This window comes from Neolamprologus brichardi, chromosome 13, assembly GCF_056152115.1.
Source record: "Neolamprologus brichardi isolate AB-2024 chromosome 13, ASM5615211v1, whole genome shotgun sequence".
NCBI lineage: Eukaryota > Metazoa > Chordata > Actinopteri > Cichliformes > Cichlidae > Neolamprologus > Neolamprologus brichardi.
In genome coordinates, this window is record NC_142116.1 from 16,424,491 (window position 1) to 16,451,501 (window position 27,011).

General features: G+C 38.2%; 3 protein-coding genes across 7 annotated transcripts in view; 1 reads left to right on the forward strand and 2 right to left on the reverse strand.

The window, feature by feature from the left end:
• Nucleotides 1-1,665: 1,665 nt before the first annotated feature.
• On the reverse strand, nt 1,666-7,494 carry cutc (cutC copper transporter homolog (E. coli)). 2 transcript variants are annotated; one of them, XM_006807951.3, is made up of 9 exons: nt 7,355-7,494; nt 7,084-7,162; nt 6,772-6,831; nt 5,464-5,673; nt 3,654-3,689; nt 3,306-3,439; nt 3,156-3,183; nt 2,952-3,057; nt 1,666-2,804 (listed from the first exon to the last, which is right to left on the reverse strand). In XM_006807951.3, exons 2-9 carry the CDS (start codon nt 7,151-7,153, stop codon nt 2,693-2,695), a joined length of 756 nt encoding a protein of 251 aa, XP_006808014.1. In that variant the 5' UTR covers nt 7,154-7,162; nt 7,355-7,494; the 3' UTR covers nt 1,666-2,692. The 2 variants fall into 2 exon arrangements, with proteins under 2 accessions (XP_006808014.1, XP_006808013.1); XM_006807950.3 differs by having other exon boundaries at nt 7,267-7,406.
• Nucleotides 7,495-7,707: 213 nt separating this feature from the next.
• cox15 (cytochrome c oxidase assembly factor COX15) lies at nt 7,708-13,291 on the forward strand. Its single transcript, XM_006807956.3, has 9 exons — nt 7,708-7,889; nt 9,052-9,236; nt 9,347-9,469; nt 9,608-9,794; nt 10,330-10,497; nt 10,625-10,706; nt 11,564-11,718; nt 11,864-11,977; nt 12,061-13,291. Exons 1-9 carry the CDS (start codon nt 7,815-7,817, stop codon nt 12,190-12,192), a joined length of 1,221 nt encoding a protein of 406 aa, XP_006808019.1. The 5' UTR covers nt 7,708-7,814; the 3' UTR covers nt 12,193-13,291.
• Nucleotides 12,685-27,011, reverse strand: part of LOC102785370 (A-type potassium channel modulatory protein KCNIP2) — a 110,939-nt gene continuing 96,612 nt past the window's right edge. Inside the window, exons 1-8 of one of the 4 annotated variants that reach the window (XM_087850241.1) lie at nt 24,521-24,644; nt 19,839-19,963; nt 19,642-19,711; nt 19,201-19,271; nt 16,225-16,332; nt 15,913-16,017; nt 15,708-15,770; nt 12,685-15,453 (exon numbers count right to left, since the gene is read on the reverse strand). In XM_087850241.1, coding sequence (XP_087706367.1) covers nt 15,406-15,453; nt 15,708-15,770; nt 15,913-16,017; nt 16,225-16,332; nt 19,201-19,271; nt 19,642-19,711; nt 19,839-19,963; nt 24,521-24,644 — 714 coding nt within the window. In that variant the 3' untranslated portion in view covers nt 12,685-15,405. Of the gene's footprint in view, nt 15,454-15,707; nt 15,771-15,912; nt 16,018-16,224; nt 16,333-19,200; nt 19,272-19,641; nt 19,712-19,838; nt 19,964-20,696; nt 20,796-24,520; nt 24,645-27,011 lie in introns of those variants that run through there. The other 3 variants (XM_006807952.3, XM_035915424.2, XM_006807953.3) reach the window with 3 other exon arrangements.

A 27,011-nucleotide genomic window follows, 5' to 3' on the forward strand; every position in this document is an offset into this window, starting at 1 on the left:
TCAACATGTCGTGCAGATGGGTTTCTCACAAAAGAGAAGGTCTTGCATAAGTCTTACCATGCAGTTTTTGCAGTGTTGGGGGACAGCCCACCAAAGGGCATGTGTTTCAGGAAAGGGAGGGAGTGGTCTTATTAGACCCCTTTTCCTGTTATGTTTCCACTTCTCCTCAGCACGTCTTCACTGTCTTCTGAACCGAGGCTCATTTGTGGAACAAAAGTCAGATTCAATCGGATCAAAAGCAATTTGATTAGATTTGGGTAGTCATGCATTTGAATGAGGCTGCTGAAGGTTGAAGCTGCTGAACTGTAAACAAGCTGCAGGCTGTCAAACTGCTAACTAGTGAAGCTGTTTCTTTCTCATTTGCTGTTTTTTGTGTCCCATTCTGATCAGGGTGCATGCTCCAAAAACCAAAGAGCAACGTAAGATTGAGTATAGATCAACTTTCATTGTCTGCGCTCTGCAGAAATTTAACTAAAGGTTGAGAGCATCTCTGGAGGAGCAATCAAGCTTTTACAGCTTAACAAAAAAAGATTTTGTGTTGCTGTCAGTTGTGTTGATGGACTATTTTGTCCAAGAATTTCTTCTAGGCACGAGAGACTCAATCACCCATAAAATGAAAAAATCATCGCTGCTAATAAGAGTGAGTCTGTCTACACAGGAGGACAAAAATGCAACTACTTAAGATTAAGAAGAATCAATAGGTTTTGACAAATCAATAGAAGTTATGTGTTATGCAAACCTCAGACACTTCCCAAGAAAGCAAGAGAAAACACAAAATCACCTTTGAACTTCACCTCTGTACATACTCCTAACCATGCTCGCAACTAATGGCAGACCAATAAACAACTTGGTAAACAAGATTATCAGTGAATTTTTCAATAGAGACTTCTTAAATTGCAGTTGCAGTTAAATGAAGAATCAGAATGACACAGGGAAAGCACGTTAAGCAGGGAGGTTATTAAAGCGCGTGACAACACACAAGTGTGTGTGAGTCTTTTACTGATTGCCATGGTCCTAAAACTGGTTAATTATTAAAATGTCTGGTAACATCACATGACTCATTGGGTGTAAAGCATCAAGGACAGCTATGTTACACGTGAAAACAACTCATGTACGTTGTTATCCAATTACATTGACAAGGACTTGATAATAAGATATCTGTACAAAGGGTAGGGCAGTCACAGCATGAAAAAAAGATGCAGCTTTTTCAGAGAAATGGTAAAGCTGACTGTAGCAGACTTTTATGATAAAAGTAAAACCCAGACATGTAGATGAATATTTGAATAAAATATTGAATAAAAAAAACCTCTTCTCTGACTTTAAAAACTTTTCTGGTTCTAATTATATATGTACATATATACACACATATAATTGTTTTATCTGTCATCAAAACTCAGAATAGCTTTCCTTTATACTGACACTGAGCATTTTGTTCACTTGTAAAAAACTTTATCTTCTTATTTTTTGTATCTGACCAGACGCCACCAGCTGATAAGCAAAGATAAGCCAAACAAAAACTGAAATGTCTGTGCAGTGTCTCAAAAGTCAAATAAAAACAATTAGAGAAACTAGCTTTTAATATTTCAATCAAGTCAAATTATTTTAGGGAAAGCTTATTGTTTTGTGCATAATGCATAATATTTTTTTAAAAGACAGAAGATGTAATTTAATATGAAAACTGTTTTTATTGAAAAAAGAAGAAGAAAATGAAAATGAACAGAGAAAAAACAAAAACAGGAAGTCACAACTGTGCATTATGTATCACTTTAAATAGGGAGTTATGTAAAATTTATATTTTGTTTTGCCATTTTAAAAAGCAGTTATCTTTCATTAGGAAAAAAATACATATTTTCAGTGTAGAAATCAACTGTAGTTGAACATACATGGGGGGCATTACTGTAGCAATGTCATTTGTTAGTGTGCAGAGAGTTGTGAATCTGTTTGACCTGGATTAGTCTGTTTTATGAATGCCTATAAAAAAATAAAATTTAAAAAAATCTATTAAGATGTGAGACCAGAGGTTCATGACTGTGTAAAATAACAGTTTGTGCATACATCAAAACAAATTAAAACTACAATGAAAAGTTTTTACCTGTGTAAAAGACTCACTATGTGAATTATACACTAATAATAAAAAAGAAGAGTACAAATGGCCTTATTATTTTTTTTTTTTTTTACTTTACAAACTACACATTTTTTCAGCTTTTTACCGCTTCTTATACTCCTCACAGCTGAGTGGCTTTTTAAACATCTCATATTTACAGAATCTTTACACATACACCCAAAAAGTGAACTTCTACAGATTTGTGTACACATCTCCTGTATGTTTAAATTATTAACATATTTTAGCAAACCTGTTTTCCAAATCCTATAAATCAGACTGCACATCCAGACACACGAGTAGCTCTCTATGCACATTATTGGATGATATCACTAGAGAAGTGCTCCCATATATAGACATTCGCTTTACATCATATTATTCACAGATACTCTGTGAGATGCACTAATGTCTTTGCTCTTTAACTGATTCATTGGTGATTTTATATCTTAAAAGAAAAAAAAAACAAAAAGCAGAGCTTTCTGGCGATTATGACATTTATTTATGGAATTTAATCAGTACACATCAGTATTATTACTCATGATTACTTTTGAGGTAATTTTTTTTTCCCAGTCTATCATGACTGTTATACAGTCACAAGGTATTTTTGGCTATTGCGTTTAGAGTTCGGACTTTGCTCACATCTGCCACCTTCAGGCCGTACTCAGGTGCTGAGAAAGAAGCTCCCATTGAGACGCAGGTGTTCCTGCACAACGTCAAGAGAAGAGAAGAAGAAGAGAATTATATAGAAAAAATAATAATTAGATCGACATGAAGTGGCAAGAAGTCTCCTAATGCATGCAACCAAGGGGACAAATCCCACCTCTCGCCTGAGACTGGAAAATAAACACACCTGAACTTCATTGCAGATTCCCGGCTTGAGCGGGCTGAGCAGTGAAACTCTTGAGCCCCTGACCCCTCTAATATTCTCTGTAGGTTCCTTTCTGTGATACCTCCTCCTGTTATCAAACCAAAAACAGTGACAGTGAATAAATAAATAAGGTTGTAAAAATACACACATAAATAATAACAAAGGAGCAATGGCGGAGGCACTAACCTGGCATTATGATAATTCTGCCCTTTGCCTGTTGAGTAGAAATGATGTGAAAATTAAAGGTTTTATGAAAGATCAAGAACAATAACCTAACAGCTATTAGAGTTTCATATGTCTGGATGTATAGAAAGACATTCATATGGGTACACATACTTGATCAACAAGCCGTTTAATGAGAGGCAGTCCCTCCAAAGCGGAGCTGTCACAGCCACTAGTCAACACACGCTCGAACCCTAACGATATCAGCGCCTCCAGAGCTACTGCTGGGTCATGAACCATGTCAAAAGCTGCAGTAGGATCATGATTAGTTTCATAATAAAAGCCCAGGCTTAATAATATATCATTAAGACGTTCTATAGCTTTTCGGAGCTATACCTGATAATAGCATTATGCAAGGCTTTTATTCCATTAAGAATTTGTGATGCTTTTTAAGTGTAACTGTAGCTGAAAAGAATTTTAAAAGCTTAAAGCTGAAAAGCACTTTGAAGAAGAAACTTTTACCTCGGTGGAAGGTGACAGGCAAGGGACGGGCAGCAGCTAGTGTGCAAAAAAGTAAGAAAACAAAAGAAAGAAATGGAAAAGTACAAAATGTCAAACAAAAGTGCAAAACTGAGAAATACGACTTGTATAATATAAGCAATATAAGCATTTTTTTTCCTACCTTTATGAAAGCCATCACTCATAGCCAGCTGTACTGCTATACTCTATATCAAAGATTGTTGGCTTCACTTTTTTATACTGCATATTGCAAGTAACAATGCAAGGATAGTGACAAAAACTTGAGAGAATATATAGTGTCTGATTTTTGGAGGTTGGCCCTACCATGTTCTGAGGTCTCAGTAGGACCTTTGGAAATATGATGACCTCATGGTGCTGGTTGATTTCGCTTAACATGGGTCACAACTATCTTGTGGAGATGTAGTGCATTTCCTTCTCTGGACAGCTGACATATGACGGGCTACATGAAACCTTGTGTGAGATTAAAACTGGATTACCAAGCCTGCTGTAACACGTCTTTACCTGTGCATCTTCATATGCTATATTTGCATAGTAAAAATACAAATATTGGATACTCAAGCCTACTAGTTCAAACTCTCTGCACTCCTGACAACCTGTAAAAAATTCCTCTTTCACAAAAACACAATTACTGAAACAAACTGGTGTCTGTTTCAATGTTATCCCTTAACTAACGGCAAAAATACAGAGCAAAGTGTCCATCAGCTGATTGGATGATTTGAACTTTTCTGGTATGCTTTTACATACATGTGAATGGGTTATTCAGACCAAAACAATGTAATTTAATAAATGTTTTGGAGGTAAGCGAAACAGTGTGCAGGAGTTACATTCAATTGTTTTGCACACTATCATGTCTGCACCTCCTAATACAGTTTCGGGAAGATCTTTTGTTGATCCCTTAATAAATAATTAACTCAAGTTAAGGTCAAACGCTCATGTTTAGACTGCAAGTGCTTTAGGCCTTGTAAAATTATTGGTTTTCTTTTTAAGTGAAAACATGTGAAGAATGAAGGGTACAGAAATATTGGCTCTTGTGTGTTTTGCCAGCTTTTTCAGAACTTTACAATTTACAGCAAGTTCATGTTTATTTTTATTTTTCGTGGCTAAATAAAAAGGTGCCACACTGAAGGAAATGGAAGGAAATCTGATGTGACATGATTAATATAGAAATACAGTCCCAATCGAAAGTTTAAGACCACTTGAAAAATGGCAACAATGGCCTGTTTCAGTTTAACCGCTGTTTTCAATAAATTGCATTCTCAAATAAATGTTTTGTCTCACACCCATTTCTTCTTGTTGCATGTTGAAGCTCTACTTGGAAGCTTGTTAAGACCCAACCATGCAAAATTACTTTTTGCCATTTTTTAGCATTTGATTGGGACTGTATTATGGATCTGTCTTATCATTGAAAAGTGACTAAAAATCTTGGACATAGCAATGAAATTTCTGTGGCTTGTACACTACTGTGATAATATTTTGCCTTCCTGACTTGCATTTCATTTTTTAGGAAAGTATATTTACAATATTGCAGTATTAGAAACAATCTGGGGATACTATTTAGAATAAATCACAAGTCTCTACAATATAAACCAGAAATATTTAATTTTAAAAGAAGGCATGTTTTTGTGTACTTTTTCTAAAGGTTGATGGTGTTTCCTCAATCTATCGAACTCATAGATATAATTCTCATAACTACTGGTTTATTTTTAGTGTTATTGTATATATTCTGTCTGGCCTTTTCATTGTTATTTAGAGTGATGTAACAAATCTGGTCAAATATATAAAGAGACCATACCCAATAACTCCATGCAGAGCTCTGCATCCACCCGTCCATCTTCTGTCAAGGCACCCAGAACAAGTCCATCGGCTCCTTGGATCTTCATAAGCTCTATGTCCTTTCTCATCACGTCCACTTCAAGGTCGGAGTACAGGAAGTCGCCCCCACGAGGGCGTATCATTACATAGATGGGAATTTTGACATACTGCTTCACTACATGTAGCACACCTGGAGTAAAGTACAGGTGGAATTATGTGTCATGCAACAAATGCCCAGGCTTCCTATATAAAATAGGATAAACAGACTATGGACTACTGAAGACATAGTTAATTAGGTTCAAGTTATAAAGTACATTATATGTATTTATATGAAACTCTGCGAATCCGAGGGTGGAATAAACTTGTTCAACAGTGGTTGCAGTATTGGACTAAACACAGAGAGTAGGTATGTATATTACACAGTCATAATAAACTGGTATGGCATAATGTAGGGGAAGCAGTGGAAAAGAGAACATCAAAAGTAATAAAAACCAATAATAGACATGAATAGACATAACATATGACCTTCAGAGACATGATGACAGCAAACCTGCAGAGAGGGCGGTAAGAACGACAAGGATCTACACGCTTTAATGCTTTTCTTTCATGAACTGGGCTGCAGTCACATAGAAAGAAATTGCTTAGGAAGGTTTCTAACTGACTGAAGTGTGTCTAGGTGGCATAACAAGAGCCAATCGAGTTGTCTAAATACTAAGAAAAGGTTTTTATTCTTTTATTTTACCTCTCTTAGCAGAGGCTGCATCGGAGCATGCTTTAGGAAAGAAAAGGACATAATGACATCCCAAAATTCAAAGAGATACACTACCTGACTATTATTAAAAACAAACATAGCCATAATTGACAGCTAACACATTAACTGTGTTTTTTTTATTCTATTTTATGTCATAGTCTGCTGATGTTTAGATTTGTTAAAGGGTATATAAACCCACAGGTGACCTCTAAACATCATACTCCTACTTTTGAAGTAGAGCTGTGTGTAAGAACAGTCAAATTCTATGTGCATCCTGTTTTTTTTTTCCTTAGTCCTTATTAAATCTCTTTTTCCATGGAGGTCATAGTAATGTGATTGGGAAAGGGTAGAAAGTCTTTTTGACCCAAGCCTTGTCTGTTAAATAGTATTTAAGGATTTTCCAGAAGATGGCAGTAATGCAACTTGGCAGGTTCCAGTTGACTAAAACCTGAAAGATCTGCTGGTGCCTGATGCGACAGCTTTTTTTTGTTGTTGTTGCTAGGGGTATCTGCAGATGCTAGAAGAAATCCTGCTCACCTAGACTCGGAGTGAGTCCACCCTCCAGAAGACTAGAGCACAGCTCAAGTCGACCCGCACCTGCCAGGACAGACAAGTTCTGATTACACCTATATAGACTTTTACAGCCTGTAATCTTTGAGGAATTAAATAACAGCATGCCAATTTAATACTCATGGTATTGATATGTCTGAGCTAACACCTCAATATTATGCAACCTTTAACTCTGTTTTTAAGTAGAACTGCCTGTGCATGACCAATTTAGCAAGCACGCCACAGTGAGTTTAATAATAGTACGGCATGACAGTGTTCACTACTGTTCACTTTACTGACCTCCTCGTTCAGCATTGACAGCAGACTCCACTGAGTCCACGCACAACTCCATTAAAAAGCACTCTGCCATACTGACAGTCTAATAAGAGACAGGAATACAGTTAGTGAGCAAACAAGATTACGTGAAAACTCCTCAGTTAACACGTTCATTCATCTTTAGGTTTTAACTACTACTACAGCTACCTGTTAAATCCACGTCTTATCGACTCATGGAACCGTATCAGTCGTTTAAAAAACGATATGAAGTCAGGTCATGTTTTGTGAGACTTACTTCAGCTCATACAGCTAGTCCGTAGATCACCGTTTTCCGGGTCGTTGAATTCAAAACACGCGATTAGACGGGTGAGAATATATAAACGTTTTATGATGCATTACTGGGCGAAATGAGACTTATGCCCGCCCATGCAGGGTACGCCTGAAGCCAAAACAAGCCCCCCTCCCCCCAAACGTTCTAGTCTGTGTAATATAATTTCGAAAGCCTGGTATATTATTTATATGTATATATATTTTGTTGTATATATATTTTTATTTATGTTGAGTATGTTTCGTTCCTGACAAAGAAAAAAACATAGATTTTATTTAGTGAGTAAATTTCTTATGACGTCAGAAGGTCAAAGTTGAAGCTGCACGTTAGGAAACCAGCCGGGTGACAGCACAGTAACAAACGTGCTGAAGCTTTTGCAGCACTGTTGGATAACTTCAGCACTAGCGACAAGTCTTAGAGCACAGAGATGTTAATTTCGTCGTTGCGGACAACGATTTTTTGCGGGTGCAGAAGTGCTGGAAAGGGCTTTCAGTACAGCACCGTGAGTATGACTTGTGTTAGCCGCTAATTTTAGCCAATAGCTTAAGTAAGCATCATTGGGAAGGTCACACGCTGCCAGTAATATACACAATATGTCACATTACACATCTGTCAGCTGCTCTTTTTTCAGCTTTGTTTTTAATATGTGTTTGAATTAGTTAGGACAGGTAACATTAGCTGTCTAGGTGTACTCAAGAGTAGTCACGTCCACCAGCTAACTTACATCACCCATGTCTAGGCAATGCAAACTCTTAGATTAGCATTTGAGCTGAAAAAATGACTTCAGAATGGAAGAACTAATATCATAGACCCTTTAAGAATGTTTTTGATTTATCAGTAACTAAATTTCCAGAAAACATAGTGATATCAAATTCAGCAATACCGACTTACTGCCTTTTTTTAAAAGCTTGAAGTACAGTAGGTTAATTAGGTCTTACATGTCTAAAACTATAGAATCACCTTACATGTGTTGTGCTTTCGTAATTTGTTAACATGCTGCTTATATGTGAGTATATGTTTTTGGTGCACTATATAGGAGGACAGCTAGACACTGGTGAGGTGTGGGGTAGCAGTGACCGATGGGTTCAAGGTGAGGGTGTCACTGCATCCAAAGCCACAGTGAAGAAGAAAGTGCAGGCAGCCGTGGGTGTGGGTGGAGACCAATGCCAGGGGTGATTTGTGACAGATAAGATAAACCTTTATTAGTCCCACATGTGGGAAATTTGTTGGGTCATGGCAGAAAGTGGACAGTGCAAAGTTACAAGCAGCAAAAATTAAGAAAATCAGTGGAATAGGATAAAAGGAATAACATGCAATATAAAATAGAATAAAATACTCTGTTTCGTCAGATAAATTACACTTAGTGGTACTGCACGTGTGTGTGTCTGTCTGCATATGTGTGGTCATCCACAGAGTCTTTGTTGTGGAGTCTGACAGCAGATAAGAGGAACAGCTCAGGTTGAGCGGACAAAATTAAAGAAGAAAGGTTGCGATGGGTTGGACATGTGCAGAGAAGGGATAGTCGATGTACTGGATGAAGGATGCTGAGTGTAAATGACATTTAAAATGACATATTTTTTTTTAATAATAAGGTAAAGTTGACGCTTTAATGCTTGCGTTGTCCATCATCATTTCAAGCCACTTCTCCCTTTTATTTACATTAGCGTTCACCGCTTCGAAAATGGCTCTTGAAGAGAGGTCACAGCACCGTCACAGTGGAGGGAGGAGCGTCCACTTCAGCAGCAGCAGCTTCTGTCCCCAATGCAGCCTCAAATCGCATAGTGGGTCGATGGTTACTTGGCTGCAGTGGACTGGTGGTTGGGGCTATTGTCTTGGGTGGTGTCACAAGGTACGCATGTTTTAAAATTAGTATGTCTGTATGTACTACTTACTCACTTAAGTACTGTTAACAGGCATTTACTACATTGCTGTATTTTTATGTATTTATTTTTTTATTAGACTGACAGAATCTGGGCTTTCCATGGTTGATTGGCATCTGGTGAGAGAGATGAAACCACCACAGTCAGAAGCAGAGTGGGAAGCTGAGTTTTCAAAGTACCAGCAGTTTCCAGAATTCAAAATGTAAGGTCCCATTTTTCAGAATCACAGTACATAAAGGCCTGATAAATTTAATTAAATGTGTCTCTGTGTTATGTGTTGGTCTGGTCTCTAATGCGGCAATTAGTTAATTTGGTATTATTATGTGTTTTGTTTGTTTAGATTGAACCATAACATGACTTTGCCAGAGTTTAAGTTTATCTTCTACATGGAGTGGGGACATCGTATGTGGGGCAGGCTGGTTGGCTTGGCATACATCCTCCCCACTATTTACTTCTGGAAAAAAGGATACTTCACTCGCTCCATGAAGGGAAAAGTGCTGGGTCTTTGTGGATTTGTCTTCTTCCAGGTAAGACACAGCTGTGGAAATGAGAAGATCACTGGAAATAATCATTACCTCCTGCCTGATTTAGACTTCTGCAGTGAATCTTTGTAGAGTCTACATCATAACCTGCAGAAGTAGCCATTAGTAAACTTATTTGTCCCTCAGTGCTTTCTACCTCTTTGTGCATTCTCTCATTTATATTCTGGTAGTTGCAGCTTCTTTTCACACTGACATTGCTGACATTTCTGAGTCCTTATATGTTATGCTATAATTATCATTCTGTATATTGAGACGTTAATCTGTCACTGACAAGTTTAAAAACTCTGGCGTAAAAGTAGCCAGAATTGTACAGAAGGAATCAGCTGTACTGAACAGGCTGCGTTGTTAGTTTCAGATGTGTTTTGGATTTACGTCATAGCTAATTCTCAGTCACTTGTAGCATTGTTTTTTTTCTTTTTTCTTTAAATAGGTTGATTGTACTAATATTTAATTATTGTCACCATCGGGTTTATTATAAATGTAAAGTAAGGAATGTGTATACATGTGTTTGTTTTGTCAGGGCCTTCTGGGGTGGTACATGGTGAAAAGCGGGTTGGAGGAGAAGCCCGAGTCTCATGACATTCCTCGTGTCAGCCAGTATCGTCTGAGCGCCCATCTTGGTTCTGCCTTATTGCTCTACTGTGCCAGTATGTGGACAGGGCTTACTCTGCTGCTGCCAGCTCACAGGGTACAGAGGGACTCTTGCCTACAGAAAAAACATGATGATAAATTTTGGAGAAATGTAAAGTGAAACAGTCTTTTTTTTTTTTTCTTTTCTTTTTTTTTTAACTTGAATAATGGCACCTTTTTCACAGATAGCAGAAACCAAAAAACTCATGCAGCTCAGGAGGTTTGCCAAGGGTACTGGTGGACTCGTCTTCCTCACTGCTCTTTCAGGTACTGCTGGATCTTAAGTGAATTCAGTGTCACAAATGGGGTCGCAGAATCTGTCTACCGAAGTGCTGCTTTCAGTCTCGAGCCACTTTGGGGAAACAAAGTGAACTACCTGTAACTACAGCAAAATTGCACAGAAATTTCCTCAAAAAGCAGGATGTTAATAGTAAAGACGACCATTATAGAAGCATAGGTGTTCTTTAAAGTGGCACTTGTTCTGACAGAACATAGGAAGCTCTTGGTAAATGGCAATGATGCTAGAGGAGCAGTTAGAATTTGACATGTGCAAATGGTTTTCAGTCCCGGAAGAGTAGGAGTCCACAATACATCTTCAAAGTGTTCTGCTTATTTGCGTCTGCACAAAGCACAATGTGTTACATAAAATTCTTCAACTGTAAATTCACAACAAGACTGACTAATGAATACTGGAGTGACAGTCACTCAGAGTCATTCATGGCAACTCACAGCTGACTCCATTAGAGTAACCATAAGTGTACATAGTGTCACATTTCCTCTCTTAACAGGCGCATACTACGCCAGTCACCTCACAGTCTGTACGAAGCTTCACACTTTGACTCTGAAACTTATGGTTAGAGGAAAGACATTTGGGCTGCTACCCCATGTAATGTTTTTGGGATAAAATTTGAGTACTCTATCTTGTCTTTTGGTAAATGTTGAAACAAAAAGCTTATTCATCTGATTTGATTTTAATCGAAAGGTCTTTTGTAAAGTTGGCTCTTAGATGGGTTGAGTGGTTGTGTAGAAAAGTAAAGTTAATGTAATTAAAGGCAATACAAATGTGGTTTAATCTCTATTCATGGAGATGTATTTGAATCATTTATGCATGTACCTTTACACAGGTGCCTTTGTCGCTGGTTTGGATGCTGGGCTTGTTTATAACTCCTTCCCTAAGATGGCAGATAGATGGATTCCTGATGATCTGCTGGCCTTCTCTCCGACCCTCAAGAATTTCTTCGAAAATCCCACCACTGTGCAATTTGATCATAGAATTTTGGTATGCTATTATAGCTAAAAAATGTTGGCATTTCATTGTTTTTATTCTAATTAAACATAATATTTCCACGTTTTATAACTTTTTTAGATTGATGTGTAATGAAATGTTAATATGTACCCCTCAAGATGTCTTTTTCTTTTTCCAGGGGATTACTTCTCTGACTGCAATTACAGGCTTGTATCTGTTCTCAAGGAGAATGATGCTTCCCAAGAGGGCTAAGATTGCCATCAGCCTCCTGGCAGCAATGGCCTATACACAGGTAGGCTAGAAGACACTGTAATTGCTATACAAATAGGTCCATTACCCTTCAGTATAAACAAATTGTGCTTTTGTGCTTTTCAGGTTGCACTGGGTATCGCCACGCTGTTACTTTATGTCCCCACTCCGCTGGCTGCAACTCACCAGTCTGGCTCAGTGGCTCTTCTCTCGCTGGCTATTTGGGTTCTGGCAGAGCTTCGCAGAATGCCCAAATAAATTTCTGCTGTTTTACAGAGAAAACCTATCCCTGGTTACTGCAGGTCAAAGTTTTAAGAGGCAGTAGTGAACTCGAAAAACATAAAAATGTGTTCCTTATTTAATGATGGACTTTTCTGTATATGCTGAAGTATCTGTTCAGTGGGGTATGTCAGCCCCCACTTAAAAAGCTCAAACAATTTCACCCCTGCACATTGCAATCTTTTTTTTTTTCCCCAGTCATGAGTAATAGAAATCACAATACAAGTTAAACTTTATTTAAATAAAGATAATATTCCTAAAGAGGGAAAAAAAGAAATCACATTCATTAAATTCAGTTTTACTTGAGATTTTTTCCACCGGTCATCCATGTCCCACTTGCTGTGCTCATGATACATTACACAGGAGAGGCCTTAAAAAAAATATGCATCAAGGCCGTCATCAGGAATACACTCAAATGATTGCAAAAGCTTTTGCTGTCAGAGAAACCCAACTTGTGAAGTGTTTTGCTGTGCCAGGAATTTCACTAGAACATACAAAACAAAACAAAATTTTCAGCTTTAATAACCTGGCAGTTGAAGGCTGTGTACATGGTTTGGAGTCAGCTGGTTCTTCAGAAATGTAGACTGAATTACTGTATTTGTTGATGTTCACACTTTTAAAAAGATGTGCTGGATGACATTTTGAAATTGTCACATGGTCGGGTGAATCTGCATAGATACTACTGCCTGTTAGTGGAAGGAGACCTGGCTCCTGGGATGGTTTATGTAATTATGTATATTTAAGCTGTAAATGTTTCCTGTTGACATTATGATGAATGAATCATAATTTGAATATTATTATGGACATTGCCTATTTCCCTTTTTTTGGACTTACAGATGTGTAAAAAGGGGGAATTTATGATGACTCTCCCAAAGCACTGAAAGTGTACCAGAATGAATAAAAGCAGGTCCTCACTTAAGCTGATATACACTATTTTTTTCCTGCTGTGACAGGTCAAAATGTCAAATGTTATTGCTACAGGTACTTTGTACTTTATCTCACTGAAAGGACTTATTTTAATAAATACAATTTATGTATAGTCTGATAAATTCACACGCCAGTCCATTTTGCATAGTAACTGTGTTTTTTGTTTTTTTTATTATCTCTGTACAAAATATACACATTTTGAATATGTTATGCAACCAGTTTAGGCTAGCTAGACAGTCAGTACCACGGGTTAGTAGGTTTTCATTGTTCTAGACACAGTACATGCGGGTATAGACAGGTTTTCCTTGTGTTTGGGGAAAAGAACATAACTGTGGGCAGGAACAATCAGAGCCAAACCATTCTTCCAGAATGTATAAATGTAAAAACCGCAGAACATAAAAAAATAAGAAATTGCAGGGCTGGAAGTGCATATTTTTACCAGGGCCGTTAGTGCACCCTTATAGTGTGCTCTGAGAAGAAGGAGATGTTGGGTGAGTGGAGAACATTATTGCTATTTCATGTTTGTTTCAGCTTTTAAGACACTTGGCCGATTTAATTACGGCCCGGGTGCCTTACATCATCTCACATTTGTGTTGCTTAGTTCTAGTGTGAAAAGAAGCAAATAAGTGGTTGCAAATTGCTCTAAAATAATTAATCTGAGCCTAATGGATGGGTTCACAACCTAAAATTGCACTTAACAGCGTGCAGGTAAACTACATGTAGTCTACCTCTTATCTCTGATTGCCCCTTGTCCAGCTTGATACCAGGTAACTCCCTCTGTCTTCACCCACAGGTGAGCTAAATGTCTTACCTTAAGTGGCTTTATGTACCTTTTTAATTGATATCTTTTCTTTGGTGTTACAGAGAGAGGGCGAATAAGAAATGGAGTGAACAACGGAGGCACAGAAAAAAGAAAACTGCTATCAAACTTTGTCTTGCACTTGCTACACACAATCACTTTATGCCTCCTTGAAATGGAAATAGTCAGATTTAATGCAAAAAGGGTGTGGAGACTTTTGTGTTTTTTCAAGTGGTAGAACCTGTGACAACCACATGACATTTCAGATTACAAGAAGTTCACAAATACAATCTGCAATCTAATAAACTTCTCTTTGAATGTATATTCATAGACTAGTACGATTGTGGTATGTCATTCCCATGTCGAGAGAAGCTGCTAGAGTCAAAACGGCTCATTAAATTATAGTGCAATCCCCACATTGTACAGCCTAATATCACACCACTGGGAATGCTAGAAAATGTACAACAGTCAATAGACAACTACTGTTAGGATTGTAATAGTTTGGAAGGCCGGGAATTACTCTACCAAAATCCTGTGAATGAAGGTGGGTGTTGTGTCACAAGAGTCTTACATTTGTAAGACAGATGACATCTCCTTCTGTTACACATGCACGCACACATACACAAAGGGTGAGGCACCTGTGAATGACTAGGACAGCAGACAGACGAGCAGACTTTGGAGTATCTCTGTAAATACATAAGTAGATATTAGTGACATCATCATGCGATATTGAAATCAGTCCCTTGTGGAAAAGAACGAGTTTGAAGCTCCCTCCGTAAGACGGAATCGCTCGGATCACCAGTTTGTTGGTTGCTCCCTCAGGAAGTGTCTTTTTCTCTCTTGTCCACCAGGTGGCTGTAGATTCATTTCTATTTGTATGGCCAGCAGATGAGCCATGAGTCTTACGGCTCCAGGAAGGTGTTACCCACATGCACAGAGGCAAGATCAGGTTCACAATGCCATCTCTCAGCCATTACGGAGGAAAGGGGAAAAGTGATCTGAGATCAGGGTTTAAGGAGAGCATCCTTCTTCTGAGTTCAACCATTAAAAGGCTGTGATAGTCCCTCCGTCAGCAAGAGCAATAAAAGTTCAAATAAAACAGGCAGGGGCTGGTTGGGTGTTAGATGTGCAGGTGGCTGTGAGCCCACTGCTTGCTTGCTTTCTCTGTGTCTCTGGGATAAAACATAAGGTTCTGCATGATGAGGATGGGCGCTGGGGACTCTCCTTTGTTGCTTGGAGGAAGCCACTGAGGGGTCCAGTTAGAGGGAGGGGGCCCTCTCTGTGTCCTCAGGACTCAGCTCTCAACAGAGACACGAGCACAAGCTTGCAAGTCGGGAGACAGCCACACACACGCAACACACATGCAATCAGACTATTTCTCTCTCTCTCTTCAATCCCGTATTCCTCTTACACACCCACACACACGTACCCCTCTCTGGTGCCAGTGTCCTCACTGGTCCAGATGTTTAGATGACATTGTCAAACAGCTGCATGGACTGCATGATGTTCTCATCCTACAAAAAGGCAAGAAATGTGCATGAGTTTATATGCAATTTGTGGTTTTATGGAGAGTTATGTGCAGAAAATAGTTCTTGGTCAGGTACAGTGATTTCCTAGAAAGAGCAAGACTAGATGTCTCCCCTGACTTTCTTTATGCTACAATTAGCTCACTCTCCAGTTGTAGTTACATGATTAGCGTGGTGGGATTCTAAAAAAGTGCATTTCTAAAAATGTTTTCAATACTTCTTCAGGAGTTGGAATGCTCTACCTTTTTGCAAGACTCAATGAATTCATCTATGGTGACCACCCCATCTTTATTCCGGTCCATTTTCTGAAATGAAAATACAACAACCAGACATTTATTTGGCTAACAGCATCATTGTTTTCCCCAAAACAATATTGCTGCCATCAATATTTTTCTGCTTTTAAACAATCATTAAACGAGGGGGAAAGAAAACATTGTTTTGTTTGACCTGGAAGAAGCTCTCCACATGTTCTCTTGGGGCATCGTCCTGCATGGTGGGGTATGTGTATTTCCCCATCATGTCATAGATGGACTTCATGATGTCCAGCATCTCCTGTAAAGTGTATCGAGAAACAGAGAAAACAGTATTGAGAATTCCCAATAAAATGTTTTTTTTTATTGTGTGATGGAAAATGTCATTGATAAATATTCTGCCAGAAATCTCCACATACTTGCAAAATATTGTTAATGAGTAATCATCAGCAAGTAATTCAAAGGGACCAAGAAATCAACAAATCCAACACAATCACATGTGTGTTACCTCTTTGGTGATGCAGCCATCCTTGTTCAAGTCATAGAGGTTGAATGCCCAGTTTAACCGGTCATTAATGGTCCCTCTCAGGATGATAGACAGGCCAAATACAAAGTCCTGCGACAAAAGCGGGAACGATTTCCTGCATTGTGTTATCTTTACTTGATTGATTGATTGGTAATTTATTTCAACATGTGAACAATATACAAGTACATTTAGAAAAGAAAATAAGAAAGAAAAAAATACTGTACAAATTACATACAAAAAAAATTATTAATTTACATGTTGAAAGGGAGTGGGAAGAAGTAAACACTTATTTAATCCCACCCCTTTGCCATAAATTATCAGTTAATATTTAGTCAGCTTCCTTACTGATATAATTTGTAATAAAAACAGCGAACAGATTTCTGATATACTATATACTATAATATCACATCATGAGTTGTTTTGTTGTTTTTTTTTTTGTTTTTTTAAATAGAAACATTCACTTAATTTCAATATTTTCCTTTTCTTTATAGTTCGAGAAGAGCATATTTTTATAACTCTTTTTGAACAGTTTTATGTTTGGACATTGCTTTAATTCCATATTCAGACTGTTCCATAGTTTCACTCCATGAACAGAAACACAAAAGCCTTTTCTTGTGGTACGTACCTTCATTGTTTTGAAGTTACAAAAACCCCTTAAATTATAACTTCCTTCTTTCAAAAAAAACATACTCTGAATATTACGTGGCAGTTCTTTATTTTTTGCTTTGAATAGAATTTGTGCTGTTTGGAATTTCACTAGATCATCAATTTTCAATATTTCAGACTGCAAAAATAGTGAGTTTGTATGTTCCCTATAACCTGCATTGTGGATGATTCGAATTGCTTTTTTTTGAAGAGTAAAAAGTGAATGTAATGTGGTTTTATAGTTATTGCCCCAGACTTCTGCACAATAGCTTAAGTATGGTGAAACCACTGAACAGTATAGAATATGAAGTGATGTTCTGTCGAATACCTGTTTTGCCTTGTTTAGTATTGCAATGCTACGTGATACTTTGGAATGAATATATCTTAAGTGAGCTCTCCAGTTAAGTTTTTCATCTATTATTACCCCCAGAAATTTATTTTCACTGACTCTTTCAATATCAACACCATTTATTTGAATCTTTGCATTTGTATTTAAACTACTATTTCCAAATAACATAAGTTTAGATTTATTCAAATTTAATGATAATTTATTTTTATCAAGCCAGAACTTCACTTTACTTATTTCATTAGTCATATCCTCCAATAAATTCTGCAGATCATCACCAGAGCAAAAAATGTTTGTATCGTCAGCAAAGAGAACCATTTTTAATACTTTGGACACTTTACAGATGTCGTTAATGTACAAGTTGAAGAATTTTGGACCCAAAACTGACCCTTGGGGTACACCACAAGCAATGTCCATACATAAGGAACAACCACCATTTATTTTCACAAACTGCTTTCTGTCACTTAAATAACTCCGGACCCAATCTAAAACTACCCCTCTGACACCATAACGTTCCAGTTTTATTATTAATATATCATGATCTATAGTGTCAAATGCCTTTGTCAAGTCTATGAATAACCCAGCCACATATTGCTTTTTGTCTATGGAATTTGTGATGTATTCTATTGAATCTAATAGTGCCAATGATGTTGATCTGCTTGATCTGAATCTGTACTGACTCTCAGTGAGTAGTTTATGTTTATCTGTAAATTTTTCCAGTCGGTTTTTAAACAGTTTTTCACGAACTTTTGAGAATTGAGGTAGTAAAGAGACGGGCCTGTAGTTTGTGAAATGGTGTTTGTTTCCAGATTTGTATAGAGGTATAACTTTTGCTATTTTCATTCTGTCTGGAAATCGACCAGTTTGAAATGATAAATTACAGATGTATGTAAATGGTTTTATAATAGCCTCAATGACTCTTTTAACCACTATCATATCAATATCATTACAATCCAAAGATTTCTGATTTTTACATTTTTTGACAATTTCAAAAACTTCACTTTCATCAACGGCTGTGAGAAACATAGAATATGGATTTCTGTCTATCAGTGTATCCGGTTTTTCCTGTGCTTTCCCAGGATGAGTGATTGTTCTTGCTAAATTTGGTCCAGTAGTTACAAAGAATTCATTGAGACTATTTGCCACAACATCCATATTGTATTCTTTATGGTCATTACAAATGAAATACTTGGGATAGTTCTTTTGTCCAGCCCCACGTTTTATAACACTGTTCAGGATTTCCCATAATCTTTTATTATTATTTCTATTTATATCTAATTGCTTCATATAGTATTCCTTTTTACTAAATCTAAGTATATTAGTTAACCTATTTTTATATCTTTTGTATCTGATTTCAGCATCTTTAGTTCTCATTCTTAAGAACTCTCTATATAGAGCATTTTTCTTTATACATGCATTTTGCAGACCTTTTGTTATCCATGGACAGTCCATATATTTATTTTTCCTACTATATTGCTTTATTGGACAGTTGGTATTGTACAGTAATGTAAATATTCTAAGGAATTCATTATAAGCACTATTAACGTCCTGTTCCTGATATACTTCACCCCAGTTCTCTTTAAATAAATCTTTTTTAAATGCATTCATTCTTTCTTCTGTTCTTACTCGTCTGTACTCTTTTTTACTGTCCATTTTATTGATCTTGTAATTCCTATCATAGATTGTAAAAATTGGAAGATGGTCACTTATATCGTTAATCAGGAGTCCACTTACAGTCTTATTTTCAATGTCATTTGTAAAAATGTTGTCTATGAGAGTTGCACAATGTGACACTTAAATACTTAAATGTTGACACAGTAAATAAAGCCAAACCTTTATCACAGCCTAATCTGGGTGTACAAATTCATATTTGTGTGCAAACACGAGTGATGACAAATTTCAGAAAAGCACACATTTTCCATTATTCCTCAAAAGAAGCTGATATGTAAGAATAGAATAGAGCTTACCTCGAAACTAACCGAGCCGTTTTTGTTCGTGTCGAAGGCTTCAAACAGGAAATGTGCATACATACTTGAATCTGCAAAGGTAGAGGCTTACTGTAACCCACGTGCCCTCAAAACATGTCTTTGAACAGCTGCGATTAGCAGCAGTCTAAATATAGAGTAGATATAAAAATAATTTCAAATACAACTGGAGGCGAGTGGTTAACATTTCATCAACCTAAATATTGTGAAATGAAAAATCACTTTGCCTCTCTGCAGTGCACACACCTCAGTCAAGCCGAGTAGACTTAGAGTAAGATAATTATATTCGCTTCACTGTCATGACAAAAAGCTAAATTAACATTAACAACTGTTGTTTGAACTTTTAGTTTTCATTTAATTTAGAAATAAATGAAATTACTGGTACTGTTGGACCTCTTCGTGCTTATTGCTGGGAGAACTCACCTCCCTGAGGGAAGAACTGGGAGTAAATGTTCTTAAAGTTCTCCTCATTTACCACACCACTTGGGCACTCCTGGGAAAAAAAAATAAAGAAAACACATTTTAAAAAATGTAAACTCATTAATTCCCATCTTGCACAGGATATGCACACATTCAGCTAGAACCCCTGTTTTCTCACTGTCTTCTGTAACCAGACCTACATTTTTGAAGCCCCTGTAGAGGACTTGGAGCTCCTTTTTGGTAAACTTAGTTTGCTCCTGCAGCTTGTCCATGCTTTCAGGGCGATGGCACACAGTGGATAACTCAAAGTCATCTTCCACGCTGTCTGTGAGGGACAGATAAGTTTTAGTTAGCATCTACACCACATTAACCCCCAGTGTAGCCATGACCTGGCCAAGATATCTAGCTGAAGTTATCAAACAGATCTTGAGCTTATCATAAAGTTTAAATCTTATACAGCAGACATGAAGAACATTACTAATTATTGTGATATTTTAATAAATACAAACACTATTTTCCATACATAGCTGTGAGATTACTAGCGCTAGAAATGTCCACACATCTTTGTAACATCTTAAGTATCATTTGAAAAGCTGAAGCACACTACAGACAACGAGTGGCCTGTGAGGAAGTGGAAGAAGAGGTTTATCACTCATAAAAATGGAAGAGACATTTAAAAAGTTCAAGGTAAAGACACTGCCAGATATTTCTTATTTCATTTGCATTCTAGCTGGAACCTATTAGCTTTCACCTGACTTTGACCTCTGCACTGTAAACATGGTATTTTTGGTATATAAAAATACCAACACACACACATTCCAGTACCCAAATATATGGCACACGCCTCAAATCACAAAAAGAAAAACAGCTCTGACCCACAATCCACAACACCAGATAGTTGTAGAGTTTTTGGAGTCTGTAAGGGTATATGTAGATTTATGAGTAGCCTGAATGTTTTGATGTGACTTTATCCACACAAGCATCTGCGCCAGTCTTCTCAACTGACTAAAGAGGCAAGTAGGAGAAAGCAGAGATGTATAGAGTGAAAGAGCACTTGCTTTGACTGATTGAGGGGGTAGTCGAAGGCTTGCAGCACGGCAGCAGTTTGAGGAATCGCTGCTTTATGGTTTTTTTGCTTTGGCTGGTGGAAGGGTTACCTGAAATCACCAACCATAGCACAAGAGTTAGATACACATACACGCAGTCTGTGATATACACACACACACATGCCTATAAAGTCATGCAACGGACAGATTCAACAACAGACGGATTCATGCTGCTGACTTGGCTTAGCAAAGGGAGACCACCAACTTCAAGCTGTAGATAGTACCACCTGCTCTCAGCTCACCCCAATAAACACACAGTTTACCTCATAAGACTGACTTGTATCACGATGCCATATCCAGTACACTGACTTTAGAAATATTAGTGCCGAGTATACCAATTCAAAACATAAACCAGCATTGTACTCACATTCAGGTTAAACAACCACTTAATGGTAAATGGCCTGTATTTGTATAGCGCTTTACTTGGTCCTAAGGACCCCAAAGCGCTTTACACTATACACAGTCATCCACCCATTCACACACACATTCACACACTGGTGGTAATGGAAAGCAATTTGCAAGAAGGGTGTACAGAAAAACAACCCCAGCCAGAGCCCATAACATCTACCAGAGATTGTTTTGTGTGTCACAAAATGGATATTAGTAGACGTAAAACACATTGGCACAGATAAACCTGGGTACTTACTGCAAAGAAGTCCACATATCCCTTTAAGGAGGACCCCAGCAGTCTGAGGGATGAAGTAGGACATGATGGACTGAAAACCAACACAACCACAGCACCCCCACTGATTTATCTCGCCTTTGTTATGTCTCACCCTGTTATCTCTCTGCTCTGTGGAGCGTCAGGGGCTCTGGCCCTCCTGACAACATGTGGCTCTGGCATCATTTGCAACCAGAACAGGCAGAGCACACTCTCCAAGCATACCAGATTCTTCTATCGAGCAGTCTCACAGAGGCTCAGCCATAGGCACAAGGGTCTGCTTGTGGGCAAGTGTGTTTTTTTTTTTTGCAAACAGGTTCATCAGCTGACAACAATGCAGACATAACTATCAAATCCTTAACAACCAGTGAAATGTGCAAAAATAAGTCAGAAAATGTCCAGTGTAACCCACAAAAGATTAATCGTGGAGTAAGTGGAGCCATAAAATGAATGAATAAATTAATGACCTTTATGATATTTTAATATCTTAACTTCCAGAAACCTTCAGAACAGCTATTAAATGGACCTTGAGATGAGTGTTTCATTACCTACTTGTAATTTCTTCATAGAGTATTGTTAGTCTAATTAACAGCGTGTATCGCTCAGTATAGTTCATCATATTCAACATAAATAGCAACTATAGGTGTCAAAGAAGTGACAACAGTGTGCAATACATCAATTTGAAAGAGAGTAAAGAAGCATACCAACAATGTATGAACACTAGTTACACCTAAATTGTTTGTAGTGCTCCAAAACCAGACATTTTTTGTAGTTATAACATTGCAATCAACATATTAGTACAGCAAAATGCTAAATCATAACATTTCTATGATTGGAAACTCTCTTGGGTAGCATTACAGATTACAGTTTGAACTTATCAGCATGTGTTATACTGATATGAAGGCCAAAACAGAGACACAAACAAACGGAAATGAACAAAAAAAAAATGCTGTGATATCTACTGCCTGTGCTCCACATGGAACACTGAGTTTTAAATACTTGTGAGACCCATAAAAAGCCAAATCTGCTGGAGACTGTCAGTGATTAGATGTGCTTGTTTAGAGACACATTTTTCTGGCTCCCTTTTAAAGCCCTCTCTCCATCTTTGTTATTTTGTCTGTATTTTTGTCCTTTTCTGGCGTTAACATTTCTTGTTCTGATGTCTCAGTAAATGTGCTTTAGATGTCATGGATACGATTCTCCTGAAATAGAGATATTTGATCTCAGACCCTTAATATGCACACCTATCTATCTATCTATCTATCTATCTATCTATCTATCTATCTATCTATCTATCTATCTATCTATCTATCTATCTATCTATCTATCTATCTATCTATCTATCTATCTATCTATCTATCTATCTATCTATCTATCTATCTATCTATCTATCTATCTATCTATCTATCTATCTATCTATCTATCTATCTATCTATCTATCTATCTATCTATCTATTTAATATCCTCCATACTAACAGAGTCCTATGTCAAAAACAAGTAGGTTACTTTACTCCTTGAGCTACTGAAGTGACATGTGATATTTGTTCTCTAGCCTTTGAAGTTAAAATTGTTTTTTGAGTGGCACTGACAATGAGACCAGAACTTATTTCATTCTGGCCTGAGTAAGCAGAAAAGTAAAAAAAAAAACACTGTTCATTATTGAGCAGCATCACAATGCTCTTACCCAGCATGCCCTGTAGTGATTGTGCAATTAGAGTGCGATAGTTTCCCTCGGGGCACGCTGACAGACCATCACAACACTTCAGGAAATAAGAGAACAGCTCTATTTTTAGTAAAATGGTGGCAGCACATTTTTGGCAATATTTAGTAACTTTTAAAAGAACTTCATAAACTTGAGAAATCTGAGGATTTTCTCAAGGAATGCAGAAAATCACATGTAAGCCCTGAACCACAGGGAAGACAGCAAACATTACGGAAACACTGTACTGCTTAGTGTATCTGCAAGTCCAACACTGGGACTTTTAGTTATGATCTCTAGGAGTGAAGCAGTGCAGAGCTACATTTTAAAAGTGGTTCGGTTAGTTCCCCAAGCACCTTTAGTTTCAAATGAGTCCGGGGACCTTTACCTTTACTTTCCACTTCTCCTTCCTCTTTTTCTTCTAAACTGCAATCAAGCTGGTTAGTAAGGTTGGAGGCAAAAAAACCCCCCCAAAAACAAAAGAGGGAGAGAGAAGGATGCTCAAAATCAGTGCAGCAGAGGAATTTCCCAAAATGCCTCCACTGTTACAGCCTTGCTGTCTGGTAAAAGCTTGACTGTTCCAAACAGCACGGTCCCAGTCTGCCATGCAGCCTTAAAAATGTGTGGCCTCAGGGTGCGCTGGTGGCACTGTGGTTAAGACACATTTCACATAGCTGCAACCTGCTGGTTTAATTCCTTTATTGCATATAATACCCCTCTGTCTCCCTCCCCATTCTGTATCTGCTTTACTACTGTACACCATCTAAAAATGTTAAAATGCCCTAACCTGCTCGCCCACAAGAGAAAAAAAGAAGGAAAAGGAAATTAGCACTCTTTAAGCCGAGGCGTAGACAAGCCTGAAGACACCACAACGGTGGCTTTTCTCAGACTTCCTAAAACTCTCCCAGGAGCTTTGTAGTGTACTCTCCAGAGAACACTGTAAAGCTCTTCATGACGAACAAACTGAGTTTTGCTTTAAATCAAAACAATGAGAATATTTTAAAATGCAGGTCCTCATCGCATTAATAAATGTCACGTACAGCCTGTGGCTGATTATAATGAACGAGGTACTGAATGGGCTGCAGTTTTAATACTTTGAACTTATGTGTGAGATAGAGAGACACAGATACACCAAGCATACACCAAGCCTCATAACAAAGATCTCTCTCACTCACACACACAGACACACACACACTACACAGGACTATAAATGGGTGTGACAGACTGAACAGCTAGGCAGTGAAAGAATTAGGCTAAAACTACTTCATGTTAACCTCAAACACAGAAACCCACCATGAATACATATGCAGACGCCTGCCTCTCCAGGTAAGTGTTCTCTTCCAGCTGTCCCCTGACTATATTTATCAATTTAACCCTTTCCGTGCCTCTTTTTTTCTTTTGAATAATTTCTCTTACCTGTCATAGAAATGTCGATGAGCCCCAGAAAGTGCATCAGTTTGAGGGAACTGCAGACCACCAGGAGGATACCCACAGTCTGCAGCCCCTCCACCTCCCACTTGTCTTGGAAGAACAGATGCATCCTTCCCCCTTCCTCTCCCTCTTTTCCTATCACCAAAAATCTTTCTCTTGCCTAGGGGCAACTGTGCCCCCCTCCCTCAGTTTCCAGCCCAGAATGCAATGTCTTTGTCTTCAGTCCCTCCTCTCAGTCTCCAGCTATATCCCGGCGTTCGGCCATCCTAACTCCGCACAGCTCCCCACCCGCTGTCTTCACTGAAGGTAGATTGTTATTCTCCTCGTTTCTTCTTCGAGAGTGGTAAGTGCGTGGCAGCAGGAATTTCGACTTGCTACTCCACCCCCGCCTCCTCTGAGGCTGTCAAAGGTGGTTTAAGTTCCAGGTGAACTTCGGACAATGCACTGTGTATGTCCTGGCAGGTTGGTGGCAATTGTTTTCTGACTCTCTCTGGTTTTCTTGCTGCTGACTCAAACTCTCTGTTCTTTCTGCCTATCCTCCCTCTCTTTCTTGCCTTACCTCCGTCACTCTCCTACTGCTGTGTCCCTCCCCATGCTTAATTGGGTCAGTGATGGAAGTGAAGGGAGGAAAGAGGGGGATGAGAAATTGAGGCGGGGGAAGGATAGAGTAGTACTACTTGTAGGTAAAGAGGGGAAACAGAGAGGGGGAGACATGCAAGAGGCAGATGAGAAGAATGAATGGAGAGATGAGAGGGGAAGAGAAGAAGGGAAAGGAGGGGCGAGAAGGAATGGTCAAAGACAAATAACGATAAGAATAGCAAATGCAAAAAAAAAAAACCTAAAACAAATAATCACTCCAAAAGAGGCAGCTATGGGAGATGGAAGGATAAATTTAGGCGGAGAAGAAGCAGGAAAAGACTTAACATAAGGGAGGGGAAAAACTGTGATGACAGAGTGGCAAAGCATCTGACCCAGCAACGACTGTGGACAAACTCACAGATGTGACAATCTCCCCTGAGTATAAAGTCAACACACAAACACACACCCTGGAGGTGAAATCTGGCTATCAAATATTGCATTTGAACTCCAGCGCAGCGTGGAACATTTCAGCTGGGATGAGATCTATTGCTGTCACATCTGGCACACTGACATCCAAGCACAGACAGACACACTGAACGGGAACTAGAAAAAAACAAAAAAACAACACCCTCCCCCTAGAAAATAATGGATTTAATGTACCAGAGTGGATAGGAAACTGATTTAGACACTTAACCTTTCAACAAGGTGCACAAGGCATGAGTGAGTACAACAGGTAATAATGTTATGAGCCTTCTAAAGCACAGTGTATAATGGATACATGATCAAGGAAATTATATTTCTAAGTGGAATTGAGATATCCCAGCTGAACCGATATTGGATCCAGTCATGACCTTATTACTATAAGTGGATCTGTTATTGGCAAGATGCGGCCAATCCACACTAAAGTCATTTTCTTCGTTTGTCAGTGCAAAAATTGACTGTCTGTAGTGCTAAACCTGAAATTAAGTAACACCTACAACTGATTACTGTGAGTGGTGGTAACAAGAACGACTGAGGCATAAGAATTGCAAAAAGTCCTCCAAATGAAATGACAAAATGTGTAATTCATAATCTTGTTCCACAACAATGCATTTCTACATTTTCTAATAAACAGCTCCTGTCAGCAGGGCAACATTATTATTTGTTTTCTTATTTCAGTAACAAATAACTGCCGCAAAAAAAAAAAAGTTTTCTAAACTGCTACATGGTTCAGATGTTAAGAGGAAAAGTGCAATATATATTTAAATACAATAACTACTTACAGCTATAGAAGTCATGGTCATGGCTAGGAAGGAAGCAATATTACGTTTTTATAGGAAACGGGATGAGAACAATGGTCTTGTGATACCATGAACCCAATCTCAATGTCCACACTCAAAGACTTGCAGACTTTGAAGTTTGTTACAGCTAAATCTGTGAGGCCTTAGGGCTATCCCACTCCCACTGTCAAACAGTCAGGTGCACAAGGGCTCTTTGGCAAACATTTTGAGTCCTGTTTGCATACTGCATTTGTGCAGACTGTGCCTTTGCCAAGTTCATTGTGATTTCGCTTTAAACACACTGTTGCGGAAAGAAAGAAGAAAAGCAACGTTTATGCATAAATCCTTTTTTTATTTTTCTTCTTTTTTTTTTACATTTTTGTTTGATGATGAAGTTTGAAAAAACTGATAAATTATTTAAAATAACTTCTTCTTTCCACTCTGCAGGGTAGGAGACAGGAAAATTTCAAATGACAGTTAAAGTACAGAGTTGGTAACTTGCGTTTCTTTGCCAAGGCAGGCAAGTGATTTGGGAAAGTAATGTCGTCTACTCACTAATCCATTCAGTAGTGCTATACGAAAAGGCAACCGAGTTCATGTTCAGTGTCACAAACTGGGCAATCACTGTCAACTAATGT